At 37.9% G+C, this 22082-nt stretch overlaps 2 protein-coding genes across 2 annotated transcripts in view; both read left to right on the forward strand.

Annotated features, from left to right (window-relative positions):
- LOC123316840 overlaps positions 1 to 22082 on the forward strand; it is a 70430-nt gene that overhangs the window by 35444 nt on the left and 12904 nt on the right. The window lies entirely within an intron of this gene.
- On the forward strand, positions 5919 to 7181 carry LOC123316839. The gene is made up of 2 exons (XM_044903091.1): positions 5919 to 7059; positions 7119 to 7181. The coding sequence occupies exon 1, from the start codon at positions 5928 to 5930 to the stop codon at positions 6870 to 6872; it is 945 nt and encodes a 314-aa protein (XP_044759026.1). The 5' UTR covers positions 5919 to 5927; the 3' UTR covers positions 6873 to 7059; positions 7119 to 7181.

Raw genomic sequence — 22082 nt, forward strand, 5'->3', positions numbered from 1 at the left:
TTGCAATAATTAGTGCATATTAGTGCTTTTAAAACGGATGCGATTTCATTTTTGGTTTTACAGTAATTGCCTGATGAATTTTCGAACTAGCGTGAAGTTAGCGAAAAGTTGGAAGCACTAATTCTGAAATTATGTCAAATATTTAGTGCTTCATTAGTGCCGTATAAATCTTTGACAGCACCCTTGTAGTTTTTGAGTTACACGAAAAAATCTGTTTTGATACCGCGTAGCCATCTATGGAGAGGTATGCGAGTCATTCTCTGCAATAGATTCGTCGTCAGTGCGTCATTTTATTATCACCTAAAGCGGCTCACACATATACGACTTGGAGCGCCAATCTTGATATCGAAGAATAATTGTACTATTGATTTAAGGGGACACAAAATTATTTTCTGAATTATTCAAATAATGTTTATATGAAGTAAAGGTTCTTTTTCTCAGATACTGCCTAAACTCTTTTTTCTTTTGTAATAATAATAATACTTTTTGGGTCATCGAGATGAAAAGGAATATAGAGTGTATTATAATAATATGCTTAAAAAGAATATCAGAAGAACTGTATTATTTTTCAATATGGAAGTACGGAAATTCTAACAAAAAAATGTATAGTGCTATGAAAATAGACATATTATACCCTATAATGGGGATAATAGTAAAATATATTTTTATGTATATCTAACCAGACATATGAAAATAAAAATGTCTTAATACGTAGGTACATAACGAAACATAATAGCAATATTTTGACAAAAAAATTCTCAAGCATACACGATGCAACAACAAACTCGAAAAAACGCAAAATTTTCAATATGTAATACAACAAAAAATTGATGACGAGAAGGCAGAATCATATATCCATTTGAAAAGCAGTTTACAAAAATTTCAGCTTCGTTCAAATAATGAATTTGTGTAATTTCATGCTACATATCAATCTTTTAATAGGTATACCTATATATATTCCTTCCATTGACCATTGGCCCTAATATTTTCTCTAAAATTAGCTGTCTCGTAAACCATGAGTTTCATTATGAATGATTAAGATAATTTCGATTCCATAAAGATAAATAAATAAATCTTTCTATCACAGTCGATAAATGAAGAGTATGTATATTTTTGGAGTTTCGATTAATGTGATAATCGTGAGCTGAGTTTCCTCTTCATTTTCTCGTTTGCTTAATATGATCAAGTGTCCTTGAATATTGAAGGTTAAAGATCACGCAAATCAGTTTGTTTTTTCTACTTTTCCGTACCTATCTCGAACACTTCTCTGCAGTTGATATTGATATTGAAGTAATATATCATTACTTTTACATAACTTTTCACAAAGCTTATTATTTTAACGTTTGTAGATCGACATTGTTCGATATAAGATTACAGAGCTCAAGAAAATCCAGATTGACCTGGTGGTCATAATATAATACGATCTTAGACAGACTAGACAAATTCGATACGAATATTTTGTTAAGTCTGTGGAAGACTTTAGATTCAATAGATTGGCATTTGCGTCGGATCTCGGCTCTACCCAATCTTAATGTTGAGAACAGCGTTGTCAAACTTCCGAACTCGGTAGAAACGACTGCGCAAAATCGGCAGATTTGGAAATCGGTTAAAGAATAATATTTTCATGAATTTCAATTTCTTGGATAAAACATATAAAAAAGGGAACATATTCTCTGAGAAAGGTCAGGGTAGTAAAGCACATTATTTAATTCCTTAGATCCATACATAGACGAAAATAAACATTTTTTGGTGGGGGGACGCCTAAGGGAGGTCTGAGGTGACCTCAGGTAAAGATGTTGAGTGGGGAATATATACGAAAAATCTAGAAATAGCAGAAAACAACGAAAAACCTCTTACTCGTCCCTTTTTCTTTGTAGTTGCCCTTTTTCGTTGTAGAGCCGATATCTGACGCAAATGCCAATCTATTGAATCTATAGTCTTCCACAGACTCAACAAAATATTCGTATCGAATTTGTCTAGTCTGTCTAAGATCGTATTATATTATGACCACCAGGTCAATCTGGATTTTCTTGAGTTCTGTAATCTTATATCGAACAATGTCGATCTACAAACGTTAAAATAATAAGCTTTGTGAAAAGTTTTATCTGCCCATGCGACCATGCGAAAAAACCATACCTAAGTATTAACAGGAGTTTCTGTTTGATATTCTCATTTTAAGATCAGTACGCAACATTTTACTAACTTCCGAATATAAGAGATGGTGAGAGGTGAAATAGACAGTCTTTCCGGGAATTCAATATTTTCTTAATTTTCTTGTTCTTCCGTTGGTAATGATATATTACTTCAATATCAATATCAACTGCAGAGAAGTGTTCGAGATAGGTACGGAAAAGTAGAAAAAACAAACTGATTTGCGTGATCTTTAACCTTCAATATTCAAGGACACTTGATCATATTAAGCAAACGAGAAAATGAAGAGGAAACTCAGCTCACGATTATCACATTAATCGAAACTCCAAAAATATACATGTAAAGAATTCTTCATTCAAATTCTTTCAATAAACTTTCCTAGATCGAGCATGGCGTGTGACTTGGAGATTCTGTGACAACGTCACGAGAATGTCAGTCGAGAGAGAAATAGACGAGTGAACGGATAATAATAAACTGTAATTGTTGTTTCTTTTGTATTACAGGTAATTTTGTAATTTGTACAAATAATGTAAATAATAACTAATAAACTTTTGTATTACAGAGAAACCAAACTTTATATTATTATCCAGAAACATATAACCTCTTATAAAACAACAATTTTGTTTATGATGCCAAAGCTACAGTTTGAATTCACAGTAGTCCCTTCTACAACGGATACCAAGACTAATATTATAGCCATAACATCAATTTATACAGAAGATGGAAAAAGATATATATTGCCTGAAGAATTTAGAAATGCGGGACATCATTCCGAGCTGAAGAAAACCGATAATTATGTAAAACTAGTTAATTCATTGAAAAGAAGACATCAGGTGAGAAGAGTATGGTTTACATTGTCGGGAGAACTGCGAGCAGTATACATGGATGATGATGGAAATTTACAATTTAAAGAACAATACTTGGAGGAATTAGGTGAAGAGAGTACGAAAAGCGCTGAAGATTATGATCTAAAAGATATATTGCAAAAACTGATTGAAACAACGCAAGATAAGGAAAAAAAAAAATTTGAAAAAAATAGCAGAAAAATGTTTGATTGATAAATTTTCAAGCAAGAATGCAAATGCTGAACAGTGGATGGAAAGCTTTGAAAAGGAGTGCTCTAGATTTAAAGTGGATAAAAGTGAAGATAAAATTGAATTGTTGAAGTTATTTCTTGATAAGCCAAGTTTGAATTGGCTTTCTTCCACACTCATAAGATTAACAGTAGAAGCTGGTTGGGTTGAATGGAAAAGGAGATTTTTAGAATGTTTTCTAGATAATGAATGGACAAATATAACTTATGCAATATCATTCAAATATCGAGAAGGTTCGTTATCTGATTATGCTTTGAAAAAAGAGAAACTTCTAATAGATTTCAAAAAAGATATGGACACAAAGTCACTCATAGCATTAATAGCAGTAGGATTACCAGAATATATTTTGAATAAAATTAATAAGGCTGAACTAAAGGAAACATCAGATCTATTCAATGAATTGAGACAACTCGAATGTCTGGTAAACAAGAAAAATTCTCAAAAACCATCTACATCACATTTTCAGAAAAAGTATGACGAAAAGAAACCATGTAGCACATGTGAAGATTTGGGTAAAAGCGGGAGATACCATCCCAATGAAAAATGTTGGTTTAAAGAGGAGGGAAAGCATGGAGAAAAAAGCAACACAACAACAAAGGTAAATAACAATTCCATTTTAGATGTAGAACTTTATAATGAACCAAAAAACGAATAAACACACCACTAATTCAACTTAACATATTATTAGAAGATAAAATAAAAATTGAAGGAGTCTATGACTCAGAATCACAAGTTTCGTTGATTAACGAAAGATTAGTTAAAATTATAAATGAAAACAATACAGATAAAAACAAAATACGATTGAAAACAATTAGTGGTGTGTCAACTACAATGGGATTAACAAAAATTAAATTAAAAATTTTTAATATTGAAAAAGAAGTAGATGTTTTCATTGTAGAAAATGAAAATTTTCATGACTTTTTAATAGGTCTTGATATTATAAAAGAATTTAGATTAAGGCAGGATGAAAATCTTGTTATAAGCCAAAGTGAAGATATAGTAGAAATAAATTTTAATGAGCATACTGAGGAGATAGATTTTGAAATAGATATAGAGCATTTAGATGATGAAAAGAAATCCAAAATAAAACATCTGATAGAAGAATATAAAACGATTTTTGCCAAAGACAAATACGATATAGGAACTGTAATAGATTATGAAGCAATAATTGATCTTTCAGTTAACAAATTTTGTAGTAAGAGACCATACAGGTGTACAATTGAAGACAAAAAAGAAATAGAACAGCAAGTGGCAAAATTATTAGAAAACAATTTAATTGAAGAATCATATAGCCCATTTGCTGCACCAGTGACTCTGGCATTAAAAAAAGGAGAAGGAAAGACTAGACTATGCATCGATTTTAGAGATTTAAATAGAATTGTGACACCCCAGGCGCAACCTTTCCCACTAATTGATGACCTGATAATTAAAGCTAGAAATTGTAAATATTTTACATCACTGGATATCAATTCAGCATTTTGGTCGATACCACTAAGGATAGAAGATAGAAATAAAACAGGCTTCATAACTCAAGAAGGACATTATCAATGGACTTATTTACCATTCGGTTTAAAAACAGCGCCAGCAACCTTCCAAAGAATTTTATCAAGTATTTTGAGAAAACATAATCTGAAAAATTTCACGGAAAATTATATAGATGTTTTGTTAATATTTTCAGAGTCTTTCGAAGAGCACATCAGACATGTAAAACAAGTTTTAGAAGCCATTCTGAAAGAAGGATTTAGATTGAAATTTAAAAAATGCAAGTTTGCTTCTAAATCAATTGAATATCTCGGACACGTAATAGAAAATAATACAGTAAGACCAATTAAAAACAATTTAGTTTCAATACACAATTTTCCAACTCCGAAAACGCAAAAGAGCATAAGACAATTTTTAGGTAAAATTAACTTCTATGGTGAATACATACCAAATATCTCAACAATACTTGATCCACTACATAGATTATTAAGAAAAAACGTTAAATTTGATTGGTCAGAAGATTGCGAAAAATCATTTGTAGAACTGTGTGATCAACCAGTGCTGGAGATATTTGACAAAGATCTACCAATTAAAATATACACCGATGCTTCAATAGAAGGTATGGGTGCAATATTGAAACAGACACAAAGAAATGGAAAAGAAAAACCAGTAGCATATTTTTCAAAGAAACTTAATGAAACTCAAAAAAGAAAAAAAGCTATATATTTAGAATGCCTGGCAATAAAGGAAGCAGTAAAATATTGGGAGCACTGGTTAATTGGAAGAAGGTTTGAGGTTTACTCAGATCATAAACCTCTTGAGAACCTAAACATAAAAGCAAGAACAGACGAAGAGTTAGGTGACCTAACATTATATCTATCCCAATTTGATTTCAGTATCACATACATACCAGGGAAATTCAACACTGAAGCAGACTGTCTTAGCAGAAACCCGGTATTAGAAGCCATAGATAACACTCAAGAAGCATTAAAGATAGTAAATACAATCACTATTCAAGAAATAAAAAGGGATCAAGACGAAAATATCACACTAAAAGAACTTGAGAGGAAAACAATAGATGAACATGGTATAGTTTATAAAACAACTAAAAATAAAAAAAAGATAATATTATCAGAGAAATTGAGTGTTGAATTAATAAAGAATATACATAAAAATTGGTGTCATATTGGAATAAATCAAATGATTGGTAAAATATGTCCATACTATACTTCAGAAAGATTAATAGAAAACATAAAAAAAATTTGCAAGGCATGTGATATTTGTAAAAGAAATAAATCTAGAGGACAAGCAAAGTATGGATTAATGTCTCAATTAGGACCAGCATCGAGGCCATTCGAGATAGTGTCGATTGATACCATAGGTGGATTTGGTGGTCAAAGATCAACAAAAAGATATCTCCACCTTTTGGTGGATCACTATACAAGATACGCATTCATAGTAACATCAAAAACACAAACTGCAAATGATTTCATAAAAATAGTCCGAAATACATTAGAAATTGGCAAGATAGATACAATATTAACTGATCAATATCCAGGAATAAATTCCAAAGAATTCAAAAATTATTTAAAAGAACAAAACATCAGACTTATTTATACAGCCTTAAATGCACCATTTTCAAACGGTCTGAATGGAAGACTAAATCAGACAATAGTTAATAAAATAAGATGTAAAATTAATGAATCTGGAGAAAAGAAAGCTTGGACAACAATAGCAAGAGAATGTGTTGATAAATATAAAATAACAGAACATTCGGTAACAGGTTTTACACCTCAATATTTACTAAATGGGACTATCACAAGTTTGCTACCTGAAGAATTGAAGGAATCTATTAGTGCAGAAGACTGGAAAAAGGATAGAAAACTAGCCTTACAAAACACCATAAAATCACATGAATATAACAAGAAATTGTTTGACAAAAACAGAAAAGATAACGAATTCAACACAGGTGATTTAGTATACATAGAAAACGGCAACAGGTTAAATAGAAAAAAACTGGATGCACTTAGGATTGGACCATTTGAAATAACAGAGAAGATATCAAATACAATATTTAAAATCAAAACTGGAAAAAGAAATGAAAAAACTGGATTATTCCATATAACGAAATTACTTCCAAAATAAACAACACCTTCAGGAGGGGAGATGTAAAGAATTCTTCATTCAAATTCTTTCAATAAACTTTCCTAGATCGAGCATGGCGTGTGACTTGGAGATTCTGTGACAACGTCACGAGAATGTCAGTCGAGAGAGAAATAGACGAGTGAACGGATAATAATAAACTGTAATTGTTGTTTCTTTTGTATTACAGGTAATTTTGTAATTTGTACAAATAATGTAAATAATAACTAATAAACTTTTGTATTAGAGAGAAACCAAACTTCCCAGGTAGAAATTTTAGTCTTCAAGACGTCTTTGGTTGGTCATGTTCGGACGTATGGTGACCAACTTTGTGACGTCAGTGAAACCTTATTGTGACGTTAATATGTCACAGCCTGAAGACGTCTTACGGTGACGTCTTGAAGACGATTATTCGGTACTTTTACGTCTTTCTGACGTACTGAGGACGTTAGTATTTTTCAGAAAATTTTAGAATTTCATGGATAAAAATGAAACATAAACCAACATTGTTTCTGTTTCCTCCCCCTGGCCTTGTGATCGAACATATCAGCATACATTATTTGAAATCCTAGGTACAAGACACCCACAAATATCTATGATATCGGCGGGATTCGAACCCGCTACCTCCGGCATCCTAGCCGAGTGCGCTGCCATTACGGCCGCCGAGGCTGTGTAAGATGTTGGTATTAGTGGTAGTGAGTATCATGAAAAAGTGTGTCAGAAAAAGTTATTTTCAAGACTATGTACTAACAGAAATGAAGCAAAGATCGATTATCAATGCGTTTCATTTAAATAGGATAAATGGAACAGGATAGCTAGTCATATTTTTTTCAGGTTTTTGACTGCAAATAATTTCATTTACCTTGAATCTGAAGGATATTAATATAGCGATTTATGATTAAACGGACGTTATCCTCCGTTTCATATCTACATATCTATATTCAAACTGTCCGATATATATCGAACCTCGAAAAAATTATATGTCTAAAGTCTCAGAGTGGTCTAAGAATAACGTTATTCAGACGTCTTTTGTGTGACGTCTTACTAGCCCACTTGAATTGACGTCTCGGAGACGTTATTGTACGACGTCTTACTAACCTACTTGAATTGACGTCTCAGAGACGTTATTGTACGTTCCAGTGACGTCGAAGACCAATAAAGACCTAATGAAGACGTCTTCGAGACAACACCGTTCTACCTGGGTTTATATTATTATCCAGACAGATATAACCTCTTCATTTATCAACTGTGATAGAAAGATTTATTTATTTATCTTTATGGAATCGAAATTATCTTAATCATTCATAATGAAACACATAGTTAACGAGACAGCTAATTTTAGAGAAAATATTAGGGTCAATGGTCAATGGAAGGAATATATATAGGTATACCTATTAAAAGATTGATATGTAGCATGAAATTACACAAATTCATTATTTGAACGAAGCTGATATTTTTGTAAACTGCTTTTCAAATGGATATATGATTCTGCCTTCTCGTCATCAATTTTTTGTTGTATTACATCTTGAAAATTTTGCGTTTTTTCGAGTTTGTTGTTGCATCGTTTATGTTTGAGAATTTTTTTGTCAAAATATTGCTATTATGTTTCGTTATGTACCTACGTATTAAGACATTTTTATTTTCATATGTCTGGTTAGATATACATAAAAATATATTTTACTATTATCCCCATTATAGGGGATAATATGTCTATTTTCACCCCCAGGGGGCTCTTTATGAGTACGGGTGTGGCGAGCCCGGGGCCCCAGCCGGTTACCTCACCTAAAGAGGCGTGTGGTCCCTGCGATAAAGGGACACTTATGGGTACTATGTCAAACAGTACAGCCTCGGAAACTTCGTTGGTCACTCGAAGCGAAACAGACCCTATGGCTATCTGCGGTGCTGGGCAGACCATAGTAGGGCTACAGCAACTCGAGGTGAGAGGTGGTAATGGCGGCGCCTCCCCTCGTAAAGCTACCGCTGACTACATACTGAACCAGACAACGGAGACCTGTCCCCGGTATCTGGTCGTTAGTAGAAAAGATGGTGCTGACTTCTCTAATGTCAGTCCATTTAAAATAGAGAAATTATTGTATAGTACTGCAGGATCGATTAAACAGGTGCAAAAGATGAATGGAAACCTACTCATAGAAACATCAACTCGGAAACAATCCCAATTGCTCTTGTCCACAAATAAATTAGGAGAATACGAATGAGATTAGTCCACATAAACAACTTAATCAAAGTAGAGGAGTCATATACTGTCGAGATCTACTGAATTGTACTTTGGACGAGATTAAAGAAGGACTTGCTGAAAAAGGCGTAATAGACGTGAGAAGAATGAAAACCAAACAGGGCTCAGAAATCGTAGAGACTGCTGGTCATGTTCTCACCTTTAACACCCCGAATCTACCAACTACAATTGATGTTGCTATCTATAAGAGAATTGAAGTACGACCTTACATACCACCTCCTATGAGATGCTTTCGATGCTTGAGATTTGGACATTTAGCAATGAAATGTATAAATAATGAAGTTTGTGTGTGTGGAGAACCGAAGCATACCGGAACTGCTTGTAACTCGCCATACAAATGTCTCAATTGCGGAGGAGAACATCTAGCTGATGACAAGAAATGCCCCAAATACCTTCTAGAAAAGACGGCTCAAAAAATTAATTTCATCGAAAAAATCCCATATAGTGAGGCAAAGAAAAAAGCTATAATAACTACCCCCACTCAGGGAGTGACATACTCGAATATACTGAAAACCAAATTCGTAGAAGAAAACGAATTGCTAAAGAGAATCATCCCAGAGCTCACTAATAAAATAGAATCAATGATAAAACAATACATTTCAACCCCAACAGTTCATTCGAGCACTCCACAAAGCGCTTCACTCGCTGACAATCCAGTAATCACGTCAATCGAACAGTATGAACTTGACAATGTACCTAAAGTCGCTATGCCTCCTCCCCGTTTAAAATTAGACACCACTAAAAACTACTCCAAACGAAAAGGAGATGAGAGATCACCACCTGGAGATGACGCCGATGAATCGGAGTCTAGTGAAAGTTCCCAAAAAATCCGAGCAAGTACCAGAATAAGAAGAGCAGGGAGAAACAAGAAGCAAAAACCAGAGGATGAATATGGAATTATTAGAACCTCAGATATTAACAGCTGATACGATATCTGTGATAATACTATACTGTGATTCTCAAATACTATTTTTGATATTTCAACTTTTTAAATTTATTCATACATGTTTATTTATACATATTTATATATACATATTTATTTGTACATCTTTTATATTATCCATAAGCTCCATTAAACTGTGAAAGACCCCACTTACATTCAAGATGCTCGAGAATGAAACTTTGAATATGAAGAGGAACAATTTACTTCAGTGGAATTGGAGAGGCTGTTACAGGAGACATTGTGATATAAAGATCCTTATTACCTGTATGTATTTGCCTACAAGAAACACATTTTTCACCTGAACAGACCTACAACCTCAAAGGGTATGAGGTGGTTAGAAAAGATTTTGAAAACGCCAACAAAAGATGTGGAGGAGTTGCCATATTAATAAAAAAAGGCTTTAAGTATAACAGTTTATCACTGAATACAGCAATGCAAGCCGTGGCGATAGAAGCGTTTTTACCAAGCAAAATAATAATCTGCAATATATATCTACCAAATTCCAACTGGCAGATTCACGAACTCGAAAACTTAGTAAATCAATTACCTCATCCTTTTTTAGTCATGGGTGATTTTAATGCTCACAACACTTTGTGGGGGTCATTAACGGACGACTCCAGGGGACGTGATTTGGAAAATTGGCTCGAAAATACAGATATTACACTGCTCAATGACGGATCTCCAACCCATTTTAATGAAAAAGGAAACACATTGACAGCAATTGACCTAACTATCGCTAGCAGCATATTATCTAGCAAGTTGATATGGAGAGCTGTCACAGACTTATATCATAGTGACCACTTTCCCATAATCGTCGAGACTGATAATTTCAGAGATATCGCATACACCACGGAAAAATGGCTGACAAAGAGGGCTGATTGGAACCTTTTCAGAGATAGTCTAGTCTGGTGATACCTGAGTTTATAAATGTGACCTCGATTACAAATGCCATTTTAGCCTCAGCAACAAGAAGTATACCGAGAACCGGAAAACACGTTCTGAAACACTCAGTGGCATGGTGGAATACTGAAGTGAAAAGTGCTATCCAATCTAAGAAACGAGCCCTGAACGAATATAAAAAACATCCCTCGACTACTAACCTCATTGAATTCAAAAAGGCACGTGCAGCATCAAGACGGATTATCCTGGAAAGTAAAAGAAATTCTTGGAATAATTTCACATCCTCTATAAAATCTGATGCGGACGTTCAACGTGTCTGGAAGAAAATAAACTCTCTATCAGGGAAAAATTTCGAGAGTAGACCAGTATGCTTACGTACCTCTCTCAACGAAATGACTAACAAACATCAAGAGATAGTCGAGTTATTAGCCGACCATTTCAAAAAAGTCAGTAGTACATCCAACTATGACTCGAATTTTCGTGAAACGAAAGCTATAAGAGAAATCCCTCTGAATTTTTCAAGTGATCGTTCCTTACCATCAATGCACCAATACAATCTGCCTTTCAATATATCGGAGCTGGAGAAGGCGATGTCCCAACTTGACTCAACGTCTCCGGGACCAGATGATATCACTAATGACATGCTCAAACAGTTATCAACCGAGATGAAGGAAGCATTACTCCATATGTACAATCAGTTATGGGAGGAAGGTAAATATCCAGACGAATGGAAACAAGGAATCACCATTCCCATACTCAAACCTGATAGAGATCCCTGCCAAACATCAAATTATAGACCCATTAGTCTCACCAGCTGTTTAGGAAAATTGATGGAAAAAATGGTTACAAACCGCCTACAATGGTATCTCGAAAAAAATGATTAATACGTTCCATATCAGGCTGGATTCAGGAAACATAGATCAACAGTGGACCATTTGGTCTTGCTAGAGAACTTTATCCAGGAGACTTTCAGACAACGAAAATACTGTGTTGTGGTATTTTTTGATATAAAGGGTGCTTATGACATGACGTGGAGATATTCTATCCTTGAGAAACTACACAAGATCGGGCTCAGAGGATACTTACCCCTGTTTATTTCTTCTTTTCTGAACAACAGGCAGTTCAGAGTTAAACTTGGGCATACGTTTTCAGCTGTGAAGTGTCTTGAGAATGGAGTTGTACAGGGATCACCCTTAAGTTGCCCCCTTTTCGATGTCGCCATAAATGATATAGCTGAGAATGTGGACAGTTCCGTTATGAAGCTTCTATATGTGGACGATCTAGCAATTGCGTGTTCCGGATACAAAATGGAGGGCATAGCTGAAAAACTCCAGGCAGCAATTGATATTATTGTCGACAACGGACGAAGAATAGGATTTAAGTTCTCAGAGGACAAGAAAACTTGTGTTCATTTTTGTAGAAAAACCGGAGATCATCCTGATCCAGCTCTTTTCATGAATGGTTATCCCATTCCATCTAAAGATACAGTAAAATTCCTGGAATTAACATTTGACAGGAAATTAAATTGGAAATCACACATTGAGCAATTGAAGAAGAGATGCCGCAGATCTCTCGACATTATAAAAGTACTCTCACACACCAAATGGGGTGCTGAACCTAAGAAACTCCTGATATTATACAGAGTGTTAGTGATGAGTCGCTTGGACTACGGAAGTATAGTTTATTCCTCCGCAAGAAAAACTGTTCTCTCTAAACTGGACAGCGTTCATAATATGGGCATAAGATTGTGTATTGGTGCGTTCAAAACAAGCCCCATTCAAAGTCTATACTGTGAATCAGGGATTATGCCATTACATCTACGGAGGAAACAGTTTCTCTGCTCTTATATGATTCGCCTGAAAGGCTACAAAACACATATCAACAATAATTATCTCTTCGAAAAAACAGCTAAGTTTCAGACAAGACCGACTATTACCAGACCCGCTGGCATAAGATTTGGAGAGTACCTAGAAAATATTAACCTTAATATCCCTGAAATATTTTATTACAGTTTTAACGAAATACCACCATGGAAAATTCCTGAAATGAGAACACACACTCAATTGCTTGCTCTGGAAAAGGAGAATACGCCACACGAAGTTTACCAGAAAGAGTTCCTCAATATTTTGGACAAAATTTCCCCTAATTGTGTAATATACACAGACGGCTCCAAAACCAAAAATGGGGTGGGAACTGCCATAACAATAGGAGAGTACTCACACTCTTGGTCTCTCCCTCAAGAGTCTTCTGTTTACTTTGCTGAGCAGTATGCCATTTGGCAAGCTTTACTTTTCTGTTTATGGTATAAAAAAGAAAAATCTGTCATAGTGACAGACTCTTTGAGTGTTTTAACATCCCTGAGAGATATTTACACAAGCGACCCTATCACCCAGAAGATACAATCCGTGTCTGCAGAACTGCGAATGAAAAATTGTGAAGTAGAATTAATCTGGGTACCAAGCCATGTCGGAATAAAAGGTAACGAGGTAGTTGATCGAGCAGCCAAAACCGCTGCTGCCTTAAATGAGAAAGATGTGAAGACTATAAAGATCACTGACTTGATTAACTTAGTAAAGCAGTGCATTTCTTCCGAATGGCAGAGAGCATGGAGCAGCTGCAACGCAAAGCTAAAGCCTTTTAAGAAAGATGTTCGGACACCTTATATATCTGTTACATTGCCTAGACTTGATATGATAAGAATACATCGCTTGCGTATAGGTCATACAGCCCTTACTCACCTGTACATTTTCAAAAAGGAAGAAAGACCAAAGTGTGAATTATGCAACATAGACCTTAGCACCTTCCATATTTTATATGAGTGTCCTAAATACACGAGTGAACGTTCACAGCACAACATAACAGATGAGCCTAATTTACATGAAGAAGAAAGTATTCGAAATACTATTGAATTTCTGAAGACCATTCGTGTATACCACAAACTATGAAAATCATAGACGTCTTGTAATTTTCTTGCTGGTTTATTTGATTGTTTCTCTTTTGACTGTTTGTTTGTCTCTTCACTTATTCTTGCATTCGTCACAAATTGTCCATATACATTTATTTTTGTCTTTATTTTGTAAAGTAAATCTTAGGCTAATGACCATAGCAGTCGATGCCTATATATAAAAAAAAAATGTCTATTTTCATAGCACTATACATTTTTCTGTTAGAATTTTCGTACTTCCATATTGAAAAATAATACAGTTCTTCTGATATTCTTTTTAAGCATATAATACACTCTATATCCTTTTTTCATCTCGATGACCCAAAAAGTATTATTATTATTACAAAAGAAAAAAGAGTTTAGGCGGTATCTGAGAAAATGAACCTTTACTTCATATAAACATTATTTGAATAATTCAGAAAATAGTTTTGTGTCCCCTCAAATCAATAGTACAATTATTCTTCGATATCAAGATTGGCGCTCCAAGTCGTATATGTGTGAGCCGCTTTAGGTGATAACAAAATGACGCACTGACGACGAATCTATTGCAGAGAATGACTCGCATACCTCTCCATAGATGGCTACGCGTTATCAAAACAGATTTTTTCGTGTAACTCAAAAACTACAAGGGTGCTGTCAAAGATTTATACGGCACTAATTTGCACTAATGAAGCACTAAATATTTGACATAATTTCAGAATTAGTGCTTCCAACTTTTCGTTAACTTCACGCTAGTTCGAAAAGCATCAGGCAATTACTGTAAAACCAAAAATGATATCGCATCCGTTTTAAAAGCACTAATATGCACTAATTAAGCACTAATTATCGCAACAAAAATTTTCACGAAATTTCAATATGTTGGTGCTGGGCGTGAAGTCAGCACCAAAGGAAATGATCTGTGATATTTTGAAAACCGTTCATTTTTTTCCATTGGTTCCAAAAGCACTAATAGGCACTAATTAAGCACTAAATATTAGTATAATAATTTCATGGTAATTTGAAAATGTTGGTGCTGAGCGTGAAGTCAGCACCAAGAACTTGAATTATCAATTTCTCAAAAACTACAATGGTGCTGTCAAAGATTCATACGGCACTAATAGGCACTAATTAAGCACTGAATATTTAACATTGTTTCAGAATTAGTGCTTTCAACTTTTCGCTAACTTCACGGACCCTGTTCCTCGAGATCTCTGTATTTTGAAATTTTTTCAGTGTGCCTATCTAGAAGATTGTTATTATTTGGAATCGCCACATCGATGAAAAGTGCTCTGTCCTCATCCTTATTGAGCAATATGAGGTCTGGTCTATTGTGGGTTATTTTGCGGTCTGTCAGAACCGTGCGATCCCAGTGGAGCTTGTGATGTTCATTTTCCAACACAGCATCCGGATGGTAATTGTAATAAGGAACCTTTTTCGAACTTAGAAGTTGGTGTTTTAGTGCCAATTCTTGGTGAAGAATCTTGGCAACAGCATCATGTCTATTTTTGTACTCCGTGCCCGCGAACTTCTGACATCCCCCGGTGATGTGCTGGATAGTTTCATGTGTCGCACAGCCATAACGACAGCTATCGTCCGCCACTGAGGCATCCTTGGCGATATATTTCATATAATTTCTTGTTGGAATCACCTGATCCTGGATGGCAAGCATGAAGCCCTCTGTCTCAGGAAACAACCTTCCGGAAGTCAACCAGTAGTTCGACGCAGATATGTCGACGTAATCATGGTTGACCTCGTTCTGGTGCCTTCCATGCAGAGGTTTGCCAATCAGTATTTGCATTTTACTTTCTGCAGAGTGTTCGACGGTTTCCAAGTGATCCTGTTGTAGCTTTAACGGTGTAGAAGTATCAGCAACACAAACTACTCGATGGAGTTCTGACGAAGCAGCCTTTCTCAGGAAATATTTTCGAAGTCCTTCAATTTCCTGGGACATACGGTTGGACAAATCAACAATTCCTCTACCCCCAAGATGTCGTGGCAGCTCTGTCTATATATTGAGCTTTTGGGGTGATGTTTATTGTGTTTAGTCAGCATCGTCCTTATTTTTCTCTGTAAGGCTGCTAAATCGGTGGTCGTCCAAGAGATGATACCGAATGAATAGCTCAGCGCCGAGCAAGCGTAGGTGTTAATCGCTTTTATGAGATTCTTGCTGTTAAGACCAGTTCTCATTATCCTTCTCAATCTTCGAATCTCTCGAATCTCGTTATTATGACTTTAGCCTTGCGGCTTTCACACTCCTCTCCAGAGGAAAATTCACTTATCCCAGATATCTCAGATATCAAAAGGATTAAGCTCTGTTGGAGCCCTTTCCAGGTTCGACGGTTTCCAAGTGATCCTGTTGTAGCTTCAATGGTGTAGAACTATCAGCAACACAAACTACTCGATGGAGTTCTGACGAAGCTGCCTTGCTCAAGAAATATTTTCGAAGTCCCTCAATTTCCTGGGACATACGGTTGGACAAATCAACAATTCCTCTACCCCCAAGATGTCGTGGCAGCTCTGTCCGTTCTATTGAGCTTTTGGGGTGATGTTTATTGTGTTTAGTCAGCATCGTCCTTATTTTTCTCTGTAAAGCTGCTAAATCGGTGGTCGTCCAAGAGATAATACCAAATGAATAGCTCAGCGCCGAGCAAGCGTAGGTGTTAATCGCTTTTATCAGATTCTTGCTGTTAAGACCAGTTCTCATTATCCTCCTCAATCTTCGGGTGAACTCCTCCGTTAATTCTTTCTTCATCTGGGTCTGATTGATTTTTCTTGCCTGTTTTATGCCTAGATACTTGTATGTGTCTCATTCCTTTAATGCTTCAATTTCTGCACCTTCCTTGAGTTTGAACGTACCATCTTCTTTTTTCCCTATCGTTATGTTAAGCAGTCGACATTTTTCAAGTCCAAACTTCATTTTGATGTCTTCCGAGAATCCTTCCACCATTTTCAGCATTAGTTGCATTTGTTTTTTGGTAGAAGCGAATGAATCTATTATTAGTTGTTCTTTGTACCCTCGGCTGCCTCTGGTGCATCCTTTCTGTTGCATGGCGATGATGTTATTCCTTTCGCAATGGTTGTGAATTCGGTTTGAAATGCACGATGTGATTAATTTGTACATCGTTGGAAGACATGTGATTGGTCGGTACTTGGATGGGTCTCCTGTATTCCTTTGGTCTTTAGGTAACAAGTATGTTGTGCCATGTGTAAGGAATACTGGCATTCTTTCAGGATTTTCAATGACATCATTTATTGCGGAGGTCAATTTGTCATGCATGATCCAAAGTTTCTTGATCCAGAAGTTCTGTAATCCATCAGGCCCAAGTGCTTTCCAGTTGTGCAGTCCTCTGATAGCTGATTTTACTTCTTCAATTGTGATCATGTCATGCTGCATCGGCTCATATTTTCTAGCTTCAGATTTTTCATTTTCAATCCATCCGGTATCTCCTTTGAAGTGAGGTTTCGTTGGTAATTGTTCGGTCCAGAATTGTTCAATGGCTTCCTTTGGTGGTAACTTTCCATTCTCTCCATCCGACGATGTGAGGGACCGATAGAAAGATTCTTCCGACTTTTCGAACGAATTATTGTCTCTTTTCCGGCTATAATTGCTTTTATATCTCCTCAGGCGTTCTGCATACAGACTTAGTTTTTGCTTCAGAGTGTCGAGGCAATGGTGAGCTGTAGCATTCTCCGTCTCTCGTTCTGTGTGTCCTGTTTCTATCCATGGTCTCTTTGGCAGCTTTCACAACCTTTCTTCCTCGATTCCCGTTCAAGTACTCCGTCAGTCGTCCAATGTCTCTTCTTAGCCTTTCTGTTTTGTGTTGAAGACGTTTCTGCCATGCTGACGCGTGTAATTTGTGTAATTTTGGACCATCATTGTTCGTTCGGCGAATTTTTGCCCCCATGGTTTTCGCTGTCGTTAGCGCTGCACAGTGAAAAACTAGATGCAGATATTCCAATGAACTTCCGTTCTGTAGGTATTCAGGTAAAACGTCCTTATTCAAGATGTCGATTATAAGTGACAGTTTCTTGGATGTATTGAGCCGTGGAGGTGCTACTCGATGAAGAGTATCTGTTCCTTCCAGTTCGGCAAAGTATCTCCTCATGTCAGAGTCAACTTGTCGGTGGAGCTCTTCCCTATCGTCCTGGTGTTCAGGTTCACTTGCGTTGCAAGATGGACTTTCAGTATCAGTTTCTTCTGCCTGTTGTTGCCCAGGCATGTGAATTTCATCAGAGGTGTTGGTGTTATTCTCTATTGCAGGCGGACGCTGAAGTTCTCGTTTAATTGCGTCGATTCGGGCCGTTGGTATTAGTTCATTTCTCAGAATTACGCGGTACTGGTCTGCCACTCGTTGTTCTGTGACATTGAGATTTGGGTAGGCGTTGCAGAATTCCTCTTGGAGCCTTCTCCTATAGTTGTTCGTGTTCTGCCCTAGTCCCGTGATGGAGTTATATATGCGCACTATAGTTTCATTCATGGACGTTGTCCACTTCATGCGCTTTCTAACTAATCCCGCTTGGGTGAGCACTGGCTGAATATCCTGCGCAGCACCTTCAGCGGTTCGAGTCGGCGATTGAATTGGACTCGTTGGTTGCTGTTGTTGCTTTGGAGCTGTAGCTTCTTTTGCAGCAGGAGCCCGCTTCCTCAACATTCTGCCACCGACGTCCCGCATGCTGTCATTTCCAGCGCCGGCTCCAGACATGCCCTGACGATCCCCAGGTAGCGACTTGTTTCCGAGGCTTCTCGTTATCACCATTTTCATGAGTTTGTGCTCCCCTTTCTCGGTTTGGGTGAGGGGTAGAGAAATGAGAGCAGAAAGAGCATCCCTATTAAGGATGTGAAAGAGAGAGGAAAGAGGAATGGGACTGCGGACAGCAGGCGTAGCTGGCTGCACCGTCTACGTCGTTACGATGGCTGCCGGGCAGGCCATCTACTAGATAGCTGCCAGACAGGCCAGACATTATTATTTTTTTTTCCTTCGTGTGAGGGGAAAACCCTTTATGGGCGCCCAGAGGGTCCGCACTCTAGGTTGTGTGAGACTCCGAGATCTTGTTTGGCTACTCACTAAAAACCCCTCACACTTTCGACGGAGAAGTTCTTCGTCCGGCCCTTGCAGCGTCCCTTAACAAAAGAGATGAGCTGCAAGTGGCATCTAGAGTTCATGGGATCTGATGATATGCAGTGACCCATGCAACACCGCCTTCTGCATTCTGTGCGCTAGTATCTCGGCCCAAGATCTGCAGGCCGGAATAATCTTCAATTCTTCCACGTAGTTGGCTCTCATTCCTCCGAGACATCCTATGATTAGTACAACCATCCTGACTTTATGACCTGGGTACATAGTTCCAAGCTCGAAAACAAGATCTTTGTATTTTTGCCTTTTCTGCTCTTCCTTCATCACCATGTTGTTTTCTGCAGGGGATGAGAATTCCACGACGAACAATTCCCTCAGCTCTTTGTCCAAAAGAAGTATGTCTGGCTTTATTGCATTGATCTGCAGCGTTGTTGAGACAGGATAGTTCCAGTATATTCGAGCTTTCTCGTTCTGGACCACCGCTTCAATCTCCAGAGGCACATATGGTAGCACCGGTTCTTTGTCTATCTCATATGCCGCCCTCAGATGGAAGTAGAGAACTCGGAGTGCCCCGTTGTGTCTCTCTATATACCCCGATGGAGCATGGACTCTGCAGGCGGAAAGAATGTGCATAATCGTTTCTTGTTGACTATGGCACGCTCTGCACGTTGTTGGGGTGTCCATTTTCATGATGTTCTTTTTATACCATCTGATATTTATTACTCCATCCTGACACGCCATCACAAATCCCTCCGTCTCTGACTTAAGGCTAGCCGACTTAAGGAAGGCGAAAGACAATTCTTCCGACAGATCTTGGTCTTTTAAACTCCTGAAAAATATGGAGTGCAGGCTCTTACTCATATGATGTTCGAGTAATGTATTCGACTGAGACTTCCGGATCAGTCTTGCTAGCCTTCTTTGTCCGCTTGAGTTATTATTATTTTTTTTTTTTTTTTTTTTTTTTTTTTTTCCTTCGTGTGAGGGGAAAACCCTTTATGGGCGCCCAGAGGGTCCGCACTCTAGGTTGTGTGAGACTCCGAGATCTTGTTTGGCTACTCACTAAAAACCCCTCACACTTTCGACGGAGAAGTTCTTCGTCCGGCCCTTGCAGCGTCCCTTAACAAAAGAGATGAGCTGCAAGTGGCATCTAGAGTTCATGGGATCTGATGATATGCAGTGACCCAAGCAACACCGCCTTCTGCATTCTGTGCGCTAATATCTCGGCCCAAGATCTGCAGGCCGGAATAATCTTCAATTCTTCCACGTAGTTGGCTCTCATTCCTCCGAGACATCCTATGATCAGTACAACCATCCTGACTTTATGACCCGGGTACATAGTTCCAAGCTCGAAAACAAGATCTCTGTATTTTTGCCTTTTCTGCTCTTCCTTCATCACCATGTTGTTTTCTGCAGGGGATGAGAATTCCACGACGAACAATTCCTTCAGCTCTTTGTCCAAAAGAAGTATGTCTGGCTTTATTGCATTGATCTGCCGTGTTGTTGAGACAGGATAGTTCCAGTATATTCGAGCTTTCTCGTTCTGGACCACCGCTTCAATCTCCAGAGGCACATATGGTAGCACCGGTTCTTTGTCTATCTCATATGCCGCCCTCAGATGGAAGTAGAGAACTCGGAGTGCCGCGTTGTGTCTCTCTATATACCCCGATGGAGCATGGACTCTGCAGGCGGAAAGAATGTGCATAATCGTTTCTTGTTGACTATGGCACGCTGTGCACGTTGTTGAGGTGTCCATTTTCATGATGTTCTTTTTATACCATCTGGTATTTATTACTCCATCCTGACACGCCATCACAAATCCCTCCGTCTCTGACTTAAGGCTAGCCGACTTAAGAAAGGCGAAAGACAATTCTTCCGACAGATCTTGGTCTTTTAAACTCCTGAAAAATATGGAGTGCAGGCTCTTACTCATATGATGTTCGAGTAATGTATTCGACTGAGGCTTCCGGATCAGTCTTGCTAGCCTTCTTTGGTCCGCTTGAGTGATCGGTGCTCCTTCTCGCTCAGGATCTATCGACACGCCGGTTATACCGAGCTTCTCCAAGGCTCTCTGTGCAGCTCGGAATAGGAAGGCTCCGTGGTTCGCGAGTTCATGCTGAGCTACAAACTTCAGAAGCGGATCTTCACTTCTTAGGACCCTTACTGCTGTTTCCAATGTTTGTTGATAGTGTTGATATTCCAAACATTGCAATCCTCTACCCCCCTGGCTTCGGGGAAGGTATATCCTCTGAATCGAGCTATTTGGGTGAAGGCTACGATTCATGTTCATCGTTTTTCTTGTTGACCTATCAAGATCGAGGAGTTCGTTCACCGTCCAGTTTACCACCCCGAAAGAGTAGGTAAGTATCGGGATGGCTAGCATATTTGTAGCTGATACTTTGTTCTTTCCTGACAGCTGTGATTTCCAGATGTCTCTCAGCTTCTTCTTGTAGCTGGCTGATAAGGCGTCCTTTATCTGGGTTGTCTCCAGTACTCCCCTCTGTTTCATCCCGAGAAACTTATAAGTTTCTCCGTCTTCCAGACGTCGAAAAGTCATTCCGTCTTCCAGTTGGATATCTTCTCCTGGATCATCAACCCTTCCCCTGCGGAGGTGAAAAACAGCACACTTGTCCAAACCGAATGACATTCCCATTGCAGAGGTGTACTCGGAAACGATATTCAATAGTTGCTGTAGTGCGGTCCTGGAGGGAGCGTAGAGTTTCAAGTCGTCCACGTACATAAGATGGGAGATCAGGTGGTTCCTTCTGCCTGGTGGACCGGCCTTGTATCCTATTTTGCTTATTATTATTATTATTATTTTTTTTTTTTTTTTTTTTTTTTTTCCTTCGTGTGACGGGAAAACCCTTTATGGGCACCCAGAGGGTCCGCACTCTAGGTAGTGTGAGACTCCGAGATCTTGTTTGGCTACTCACTAAAAACCCCTCACACATTCCACGGAGAAGTTCTTCGTCCAGCCCTTGCAGCGTCCCTTAACAAAAGAGATGAGCTGCAAGTGGCATCTAGAGTTCATGGGATCTGATGATATGCAGTGACCCAAGCAACACCGCCTTCTGCATTCTGTGCGCTAGTATCTCGGCCCAAGATCTGCAGGCCGGAATAA

This window comes from Coccinella septempunctata, chromosome 7, assembly GCF_907165205.1.
Source record: "Coccinella septempunctata chromosome 7, icCocSept1.1, whole genome shotgun sequence".
NCBI lineage: Eukaryota > Metazoa > Arthropoda > Insecta > Coleoptera > Coccinellidae > Coccinella > Coccinella septempunctata.